The sequence below is a fragment of the Henckelia pumila genome, chromosome 3 (genome assembly GCF_033568475.1).
Source record: "Henckelia pumila isolate YLH828 chromosome 3, ASM3356847v2, whole genome shotgun sequence".
Taxonomy (NCBI): domain Eukaryota; kingdom Viridiplantae; phylum Streptophyta; class Magnoliopsida; order Lamiales; family Gesneriaceae; genus Henckelia; species Henckelia pumila.
In genome coordinates, this window is record NC_133122.1 from 18308068 (window position 1) to 18319315 (window position 11248).

Genomic DNA, 11248 nt, shown 5'->3' on the forward strand with positions numbered 1-11248 from the left:
CAAAAGTTTTTTCATCATAATTAAACCCAACAGTTTTATATTAAAATATAAATGTATCAGTATTACTCACATACCATACATAATAAGATTTAGTTTTTTCGATATTTTTCTTCATGTTTTTTTTTTTTGAAAAAACACCAATATTTTTATTCATGTTGTATGAAGTACGTTTCTATAGATTTTCAATTTTGAAAATAAACTACTAACAATAATTTGATTTTATTTTTTCAATAAAATCAAATACATTGAAAAAAAATGTCTATTGCACATAAAATATATAATATTCATGTTTTGTGTCACACATTCAACGCGTGTGCCACGTCCACTAGTATTAATAATGTTTTCGCGTTTTGAAATGTTACAACTGTATTTCAAACAAGGCTCAATTCGATTTATTGTTCACTTTCCTGTTTACTCGCTTATTACTGCACTAAACTTTTCGCAGTGTTTACTTTTCTTATATTATTTATGTTAAGTCTCCGAGGGTAAATTTTGGATAACTCTTGAATTGATTTCAATGAAGATGGTTACTTTGAATAAGAGGCCAGAAAGACTACGTGATCTAACTCATCAACATACAGGTAATACGTGATTTTTGTTGGAAAATGGGGGCACTCTGTAAACTCGCAGAAAGTCGAGTTTCCGATTAAATATGAATTTTAGGGCTAAATTGAACGGAAGAACTTCGTGTCAAGATTGAATTTTAAAAATAAAATATTCAGTATTTATAATAGATTTTTGTTGTAATCCTTTATTATTCAAAAAATAAAGCGTTTATTTTATTTTTTCTATCTTTATATAATATAATAATTTTTTTATATAAATCATGCAACATATGCCAAAAGGTAATAATAAGTATTAAAGAGAGATCAAGATACAATATTAAAAGTGACGATTGTTGTCGAAGATAAACTTCTCATCAAGATAAACTACAACAATCTTTTGGTGTCACTTGGGCTCCCTGCTGCTCGTCACTTGGGCTCACTTGCTGCTGCTATGCAAACATAGAGCCATAAGTTAAAAGAAAATATCAAACCACAACTCATTAAATATAAAGTTCTTGAATGCATATCACACAATTTCTTTTGCTCTTTCTTCTTCCTAAAAAAGATTATTGAAATAATCTTAAGTTAAGGTGAAACCAAGAAGATGAAAAAATCGAAAGCAGAACATTGACAGAGGAGGTAGTCCTCTTCCACGCCTTCTTCTATAAGAGAAATAATTTTCTCTACCTGAATTACTCATATCTGTAAACATAACAAATATTCTCGAGTTAAAAAATCACGCAGATTATTATCTTCACCTTTTTATATGTTATTTTAAAATCAAAAGGAGCTAAATGAGTTTGTCATCTGACAAAAGTTTGTCTAGAAACATCATGAACATGAATTTTGCAGATCTACAATCAATTTTAATAATAATTTTTTGATTAAATAAATCATCTTGGAATTTCAAAACACATCTAACGATAGCAAAAATTTATTTAGCTACCGTAGCATAATTCTTTTGAGCATTATCCATTTTCCATAATGAAATCGAACAAGATATTATTGTCTTGTTTCAAGATTTATTTGTTTAAGAATTCCTCCAAAACCTATATTAGAAGCATCCGTTTCTATAGTTTTTATTTCCCATTGGGGATTTACTTACATAAGACAATGAATATTTTTAACATTTTCTTTAATCCTTGGAACAACTTTAGCATGATCTATAGTCCAAGGAGAATGATTTTTTTTAAGTGTATCATATAAAATAGTATAGTCATTTGTAAGGTTCTGAATATAAGGAAAAATCAATAAAAGTCGAAGTCGACTCGAGTGAAGAATCGAATGGTGAAAGATATACACCAAAGTTTCTTATAACTAACTGATGGATACGTTTCCAAGACATCCATAATTCAGCGAAAGATACGGTCTTATACATTCGGAACAAGGGAACCTTTTCATCTTCACTCATCTTAAACTAGGACATAGATCATACAAAAGCTAAGATTTTTTTTATTTAAAACATGAGTAAAGATTAGCATATAAAATATTTACATTTTGCAGCTCCGGTTGTATTATTCCCAACTCATCAGCATCTTCCAAATAGTTTCCTCTATCTGTTTCTTCGAAACAGAAACACTGGCCCCTTCATCGAGTAGCACTCGGTAGACTTCCCATTCGCGGTCGCCAATCATATGCCTCCCTATTTCAGCCTATATAAACAGAAGAACTTCACTTGTTTAACATATAATCGATTCTTTGCGCAGTAATGTATTGTAGAAAGGATGAAGCGAATTTACCGAAAATATGGGTCGATCGAGCATCTTTAGAGCGAGAGTTATGTCGTAAAAAACTAGGGGGCGACCCTTGCCAGATAACTCGACTGGATTAGCAACTACTAGCTCGGTGTCAGGGCCACGGCTGATCAATGATACCCTGAGAGGTCTACTGAGTTCTATTTGAAGACGAGACTGCAATGCCTCGTGTTTGCTCGGGTCGATTATCTTCTTGCCATCGGATTGCATGAGGAATAAGTCCAGCTCACAATCTGTTTTCCCTTTCGTAGTGAATCGCCCGTAAGATACCTGGTATGAATAACAAAACGATTATTAAGAACAGTGAAATAATTGGTTGATGAAAAATGTTTTAGAGAAGAAAATTGAGTAACTGAATGTTTTTTTTTTTTTTGTTTTTTGAGAGGAAGTACCTGAATGTTATAATCCTTCAAAGTTCGCATAACGTCGTATAAAAGGCCTTTGTGATCCTGGCAAACTATTTGGACAAGCGTATGAGAAGGGCTCAACAAATTATCGAACGTAATCGACGGGCGCTTGAAAGATGCAGCATTGTTCGAGTGTTCCTCGAGTGTTTTGATATTGAACATGTCTTCGGTTGTTGGGTCCAAAAGAAACGAGGGTCCCTGAGAGCATGCGGTGATTTCAGAACCCACCATTTCTATGTCACAACTTATCATGGCATCCCCAAGAACATCTCCTAGATAGGCTCGGGTATCGTCTTTTCTCTTCTTTGTATGTAGAAGTTCCCTGAAAAGATCATTATTGATAGGAAAGACAAGTTTTTTAGCAGAAGAAGTTGATCAAGTTCAACTCAAGCAACAAAACTCGGCGAAGTATACAGATATAATCGAAAAAAAAAACTACGTGCTTGGTGAAAAAATGGAGATAATGCGAACCTCGTGTCGGTTATGAAGAACAGATCCATCACTCTCCCATCTGGAGTGGTTGACACTTTTACTTTCTTGATCGTCAGCTCAAGCTCGCAAAGAACCTTAGTAACATCTGTCAAAAAATATGTCTAAATATTAACAAATGGATCGAACACGAGTACATCAAACAAGTGCGGCCTCATCCCCTTCTGCCTTTCGACGCTTTAAGAAATCTAATTTGATGTCAATAGAACCAATGATATTAAAAACAAAACTCCCATCAATGAAAGCCGAAAGAATGAACCTACCAACAAAGAACCGATAGTCCTTGTTTCTATTGGCATAACCTCTCCCATTAACAAAGAGATGTTTAGTTCGAATCTCCCCTTTCACACTTACAAAATTAAAAGACTACCAACAAGAAGACTTGCATGGTACATCTACACTATATATGTTTCAAACAAGAGACCTCCCATGCACTAGCATATGATCCCGAGTTTAGAATTGATTTTATTACATGTATAATTGTCATGATATGAATTTCCTGTCTTTTTCTCAAACTTTGATCTTCCTGAGCCAGCTTAGCTAACATCATAATATTGTAAATCATGCAGGGAGTTTATGGAATAGAGCTTACCATGCAAGAGGCCTCTTCTGTCATAGCAACAGAACTTCAAGAGGAAAACATCAGGAGGCTTCCGGGGTTGCGAATCCGACATGTAAAACAAAATCCCAGAAACTGAAGAACAAGATGGGCATGCCCCCATCAATCTGCTCTTCAACAAATCCCATCTGGTACTACCTTTGCCTACCACCCACAACACTATATAGCACCATTTTCCATCAGTAGATACATCTGAAACAAAACCATTCACAACATCAGACAATTCCCACCACGTTTGGAGACCCAACAGGGGACGAGGGGAGTCGCAAGATTTTCGGGTCTATTATCCAAAATCCAAAGAATTTCATGTTCACCCCAAAAAGAAAAATATATAGAAAAAGTTCTCAAGAACCCAGAATTGAACTCCTGGAGCAAGCATTTAGTATAATAAACATCTGTGCACATATATGAATTCTGAAAGTAGAAAAAGCCTAAAACTGAAACACATATATACCAATTCTCACGACAGTGAGTCCAAAGAAGAGAATTATGCGGCAAATATCGCAACCCAGACCAGTCTTATCCGGACAATTCACAGTAATCACACTGGGCTCTCCTTCTTGCTCCGAATGTTTTATCATCACCACATCATCATACAATATGCCCATCTCCCCTGTCTATTCTCTTTCACCTCTTCTTCTTCTTCAAAATTTCTGTCAAAAAGAATGAATCTTTGTGTATATGCAAACAAAAACAATTTGGGTTGGCACTACATTTTCAAGTTTCAACCACAAAATGGAACTTTGTCCCAGCATATGTATCCAGAGATTTCCTTCGTTGCTTGTAAAAACACAGTGGGCTCTCTCCCCAGCAAGTCCTTTTAAGCTGTTTTTATACATTTATCTTTGTTACAGCAACAGGTCTGAAAGTGAAACTGCTGAATAAATTAATTAATTAATTAATAAATATGCGGTCCTTTATTTATCTTTAAATTTCAACTTTTTTTCCAAAAAAAAAAAGTATATATATATCAACTTTTTTTTGAAAATAAATTGCTTTTTATGGAAAAGTTTTATATATATTTGCTAAATACACTTATAAAATATAATAAGGTAGGTGAGAGGGTGGGGGTGTTATTTGGTGAATCAGCAACTCGGGAAAATCGTGTGAAAATAGAGAATAATATAATCGTTTTTTAAATATCAGCGCATCTCTTTTCTAAATTCTAAAAGTAATGATAATTTGATTATTTTTATTTTAACTTAAAAAGTGTTGGGAACAAAAAAAGTTCCATTTTTTGTCCAACGAGAGTATTATTAAATATAAATGTGGAACTATACTTTATTATTATCATTATCATTTCCCGAAGAAAAAAAAAAAGCAATCTAGTTTTTTTGAAAGAAATGGAAAAATTCATTGATTGAAGTAGATTTTATTGTAGATTAACAGTCACGTTCTCATTAAATTTTTCTCTGTGTGTTTCAAAACAGACAAGAATGATATGGTGATCTCAACCTCACGGGGAAAATTTGGATCTTTAAGTCGTTATACACTTTAATTTAAATATAATAGCTTTTATTTTAACACGGAAACAAAATGAAGTATTTTCTCGCACATATTTTATCTCCATCTATTTTGAAACTCTAATAAAATTAATATTTCAAATGTAAAAACCTCTAAAATGATGAATAGCATTATGACATTTAATTTCATAATAATTCGTTTATTTGAGGAATGATGATAAAGTTTGGTAGAATGTTTGTGTTTCCTGATTGGCTAATACAAAAAGAGCAAATATATTAGGAATATACTTAAAGTCATCATATCGTTTACGGAGAAATTGGAGCTAGCATATCGCGAGAAGATGCTCACACCAGTATCTGGTGATTCATCCAGCCGCCACCGGGTTGTACTCTATTGAAAAAAGGTTGTACCCTTGGAAGTCCGTGTCTTATTTTTCCATGTTTAATTTTTTAAAGATTTATTTGAAAGTCGGTCTACTAATTTTTATTACGATGGAGTGTTTGTAAAAATGATGTTTTTTTAAAAATGATTAAATCTATAGATTATAAAAAATAAAAAATATGTTGGCGTTGTTTTGAAACAAAAGTGAAAAATTAAAAATTAAAAATTAAATTTGGGTAGTATTTGATAAATAAGTGATTTTAAAATTAATTTTTTTTTTTTACTAGAATCACTTTTCTAGAATCATATAATCATCATATGACTAATTTTTTTATTTAAATTAAGTTAACATATAAGTTAACATATAATCTGAGTTTAAAAAACATACAAGAGTGATTTTTTTAAGCCAAAAAATCTAACAATCATTTTTTTAATGATTGGAAATACTACCTAAAATTGATTGAAATTATTTTTTAAAAATTTTACATTTATTAGTAATTATTTATAACTAGTAAGTTTGATTTACGCAATAATATTTTTTTTATATAATTACTGAAAATAAAATAATAGCTTTTAGTTTGAAGATGATCTCGAAAATTGTATAATACAAGATCGTGTGCGCGTCATAATCCTATATATATATATATATATATATATATATATATATATATATGTATATATATATATATGTATATATATATATATATGTATATATATATATGTATAATATAATAGTATTTTATACAATATTATTATTGAAAAAAACACAATAACTACATTAGCCATTTCTTATGTAATATTGTCTTCGTTGTTTTGTTTTGTTTTTTATTTTTTGCTAAAATAGCTATAAGAAAAAATGCATATTGTTGGTATATGTAATTGTCTTCTAAACAATTTTAATTATATGCGTTGTATTAGGATTTAGGTTCATGGTGACCGCAAAATAAATTTGAAAAGTACTTACATGATAAGATTTGTACACGATACATTTCATTTCGATAATTTTGAAATGCGTGCATAATTTTTAGTTTATTTAGTTTGTATTTTTATGTAATAATGAAGCCAAGTTGTGTAATGTCACTATGCGTAAAACACTACAAGATGTAGTGCAGTATGTCCCTACTCGTAAGTCGTAACGACTAGCTTATGTCCCCACCAATCATATTTATTTTTTTATTTGGATAAAGTTGAAAATACAAGAGGATGGCAAAAATAATATTCATTCATCTTTCATTTTAATATTTAATATATATATATATATATATATATATATATATATATATATATATTCATATTTAAATGGAGCCAATACTAAATTAATATGGTGCCCAACTAGGCAGCACTTCTTAATTTGTTTTTTTCCTACATGCCACTGAGGGAAAGTTAACAAATCGAACCCATTTAATTATCTAGGTAAAATATTTCACTCACGGTTAGATTCGAACGATGAGACAAACAAAACGATTAATAATTACGTTCATCGTTTTTATAGAGCTTGAGTTAAATGTTTAATGAAACAAAAAAAATAATAAGTTAATGTTTTATCTTACCTATCAAACAATGTCAACTTGTACAAGTTAACCATTTCACAGAAAAGGGTTAGATTATTTATCAATAATTAATTTTGTTATGTTATATATTTGGGTTTTAATTTATATTAAGCACAAATTAGCTAACTGATTCAAATATATAAATTTAATTATTTTAATTTTAAAAATATAAAAGTCACTCGATCCTCCATACAAATGAAAATAAAACCCCACTTGCTTATTCTTGTTTATTTGTCTGTTTATTTTCGAAACGTTAATTGGAAAAGAGAAAAGGTTGATGTGAAATATGGGTGTGGAGTGGGGTTTCTATTAGGTTCCAAGAGGCATGCATGGATTCATTAATTTGGCGACTTTCCTAACTCTTGTGGTGTCGGTTTACTAATTAGCCGTACTGATTATCATAGTTGATGATAATTAAATAGAGAAGTATCTATAAAATACTATGGTTAAATTAATTGGATCTCACATATAATAAAATTAATTGGATCTCGCATTTAATAATTTAAAATTTAAAAATTTACACAAAAAAAATTGATCAGAGACGATTGATTAATAATTGTTTTTAGTGATAGATCCTTTGTATCTTCCACAAGGAGACCAAATATAATGCGAATAGCCCACCAAATATAAGATTTGTCAAAGGTTGCTTTCATTTTTCCCCCAAATTGCAAGAGTGCGACTCTTATAGATCGCAAATAATTATTGGGTATTTGTGATGTAAGACCATGACGCAATTCTCCAGCATTATGATACATATAGGCAATATTTTATTTCTTTTGGTTTGATTTCTATATTAAACGACTCGGATGATCATGCCGCTCAGAATGTGTGCAGATCATGTTACACTTGGAGAAGATCTCCGGATGTAGCATAGTCCTTTCTATGATTCAAGGGCTTAGCTTCACTTTATATGTAATGCATACGATGGAGCACAGTGTCATAGTATCAACTCATTTTTATGCAGTTCGATGTGATGTATAAGTTATTGTGTTAGTGCGAAAGTTTATCCAGTTATCACTTAAGAGTAGTTGATTGTGAGTTTTATCGTCATAAAAAATATATTTCATTTCAATTTTAAAAAAAAAAATTGTAAAAAATATAATCAAATGATATCTTTAATTTCTCTCAAAATAATGATAGTATTATATTATAAAAGTACAATAAACTATATTTTATAGTTATAAAAATATCTCACGGAACATTATAAAGGATTACATATATTATGAACACAAAATTTTTATAAGATGATCTCATGCATTAATTTATAATACGGATTTCTTATTTAAGTATAACAATGAACCAAGTCGTATTAAACTCGTCATGCGGGACATGTTTAGAGTCTTTAGATCCAGTCAAACGAGTTCGATGTGTATATATAAATATATATAAGTTTTCTGATGTAGGAATCAAACCAAAAAATTAAATATTACATATATATAATATAAATATAAAATATATAAGTATTCCCACATTATTAATTATATAATTATATTTTTTAAATTATATAATCGATATTTTATCCATAATTTTAATTTATAATATTTTTGTATTAAAATAATTTTATTTAATTGTGATATGTTTAATATGATATATTCTATGAAAATATATCATTATAAATTTTTTTGTTATTGATTATCAATTGAACACAAATAGATAGATTTTAAATTGTGATAAAAAAAAATTGTCCTCAATATTATTAATATAAATTTGGAAAATAAATGTAATGATATGTTAATTTTAAATTTTTTAAATTTTTTATTGAATAAATCTAAAATTTTATAAATTTATGTTGGGTTCAATAGATCTAATTTGAATTGGACTCGTTAAATTTAGGAGACGAGCTTCGTTCGTTTTGGTATTGTCCAAAAGATTACATGCGAAGGCTATATTGCATCGTCACTAGGGGTGCAAATGAACTGAATTTGTTCATGAGCTTTACAAGTCTGCTCGATAAATATTTGATTCGTATTCGAGCTTATCGAACTCGAGCCGAATTCGAACATGTTCGAACTTTTTTTCGAGCCGAGCTCGAGCCGAAATTATACTGTTCGATAGTTCGCGAATAGTTCGCGAACCTTAATATTTAATTAATATAATATAATTATATAATAAATATATATACATTTCGAACTTTTTTTTGAACATTTCGAATATTTCGAACCATAATATCCGAATAGTTCACGAATAGGTTCGAATATTTCGAGTCGAACTCGAACTCGAACTTTATTTCGAGCCGAGCTCGAGCCAAAATATTTGAAATTATCGAACTTCGAATCGAGCTCGAACTCGAATATACTCTTATCGAGCCGAATTCGAGCCTTAAAATTTAATCATTTTTCGGCTCGATTCGATTCGTTTGCACCCCTAATCGTCACCTTCTTCAAAAAAAAAAATTTAAAAAAAAAACCATCTTGTGTAGAATTAATATAATTTTAAATTCTGTATTTTTAAAAAGCAGACACAATATAGGTTGATGCATCCCTTGATCCCATAATCGAATAGGTTAGGTATTAATGTTGTATATAATAGATACATGTAACGCCAAATATCTGTTTAACTTATTGTGCAAAGAACCCCTAAAAAAAAGGTTTGTTTAGCTTTCAAATGATAAAATAAAATGTAAATAGTGAGAAGTCATTTTCACCTTTAACGAGTAGAGAGGCTTTTTTTTTTTTTTTTTTTTTTTGGGGGGGAAAGACTCCAGAGTCTTTCTTGAGAGTGTGTGTGTGGTAAAATGAAGATTATGTTTCGGAATAAATATTTAATGATCTATTTTTATTTTCAAATAAATATTATATCGAGAAAATAAAAACAAGAACGTCTCAAATTTTGTTTTACGAAGAATTTGCCTTGAGCCATATCCTTAACTCATACGTTTATCACACTTCACCTAAAATTAGGTTCGATTAACGACAATGAATTTTGAAATAACGAAACCAAATTTTCAAAAAGGATAATTTGTTCGTTATCAAAATCATAACCAAACCAACACGAGCGAAACCGACTAATCAATGTTTCTATTTTTTTCTTTAAAAAAATATTTCTATTTTTTTAAATATATATATCTATACATCTATACTATATTATAATGATCGATGGTGTTAGAGTAACCGTTTTTTGTTATTTTAATAGTTGTACGAAATTACCCTACTATTATTCACTAAAAATAACATATCACTACCACACTTTCTCACATTCTTCTTAATATTCTTTTCTTAACTACCTCTTTTGTAATAATTAAAAATAAACCACATCAATATATGTATATATATATATATATGTAAATACATAGGATCGATTTATATATTATATCACACAAACAAAAGTGTGTGCTTGGATGCTAGTGTATATATATTATCAAAGTAACTCTGAATATCAGACCTCGACCGAGAGACGAATCTAGCATGACTAAAAAAAATTCGATTTTGTTTTACTATATACGAAGTTATGAAAAAATCAATATACAACTAAATAACCCTCCAAAGAATTGAAAAGAACACTTTTGCAATCTACCAAGTTAAAATATTAAACTAATAAAAAATAACTTATAGACTCATGAGGTCATAACACCCAATATTTATAACCTAACTAGCACTTATCTTAGAGTTACAATTCTTTATGTATTGCTAATACACCCATGTTCAAAGCCCTCTGTCTCCCAACTTTCTTTTTCTTCTCTTCTATGACATTAATCTTCGAATCCACTCATGTTCCAATATTTTATCTGTCTTTTGCAACGGTTCACCAGATTTGAAATCCTAGATCCGCCCCTATTTCATCCCGAATATGTGATCTAGATGGAGTAAAAAAAACATCGGGGGTATGACAAAAAAATGTGAAAAAGAACATCAATGAAAATGGAAGTGAGACCTAGATGGAGTATAAAATACCTAGATGGACTAGAGAAGACCGATACAAAGCAAATGATAAGCTCCTAACGAAAGTGATGAAATCCTAATTGTAATTATAAATTTATAATTAATCATTTAATCACATTAATAGTCGCTAATTACGAATCAAATTCAATCAATGCACGTGC

The 11248-nt window shown here is 29.9% G+C and overlaps 1 protein-coding gene across 1 annotated transcript; it reads right to left on the minus strand.

The window, feature by feature from the left end:
* Positions 1–1792: 1792 nt before the first annotated feature.
* Positions 1793–4636, minus strand: LOC140891014 (ACT domain-containing protein ACR10-like). The gene is made up of 6 exons (XM_073299220.1): positions 4269–4636; positions 3788–4006; positions 3178–3283; positions 2692–3028; positions 2285–2569; positions 1793–2197 (listed from the first exon to the last, which is right to left on the minus strand). Exons 1-6 carry the CDS (start codon positions 4420–4422, stop codon positions 2060–2062), a joined length of 1239 nt encoding a protein of 412 aa, XP_073155321.1. The 5' UTR covers positions 4423–4636; the 3' UTR covers positions 1793–2059.
* Positions 4637–11248: the final 6612 nt, after the last annotated feature.

Bases quoted from the DNA above. Each gene is read 5' to 3' on its own strand.
- LOC140891014 (XM_073299220.1), bottom strand. From the start codon at position 4,422: ATGGGCATATTGTATGATGATGTGGTGATGATAAAACATTCGGAGCAA. The intron at 4,007-4,268 runs GTATATATGTGT...GTTTTGTTTCAG, and splicing joins ACTCACTGTCGTGAGAATTG to ATGTATCTACTGATGGAAAA. The intron at 3,284-3,787 runs GTAAGCTCTATT...ATTTTTTGACAG, and splicing joins CAGAAGAGGCCTCTTGCATG to ATGTTACTAAGGTTCTTTGC.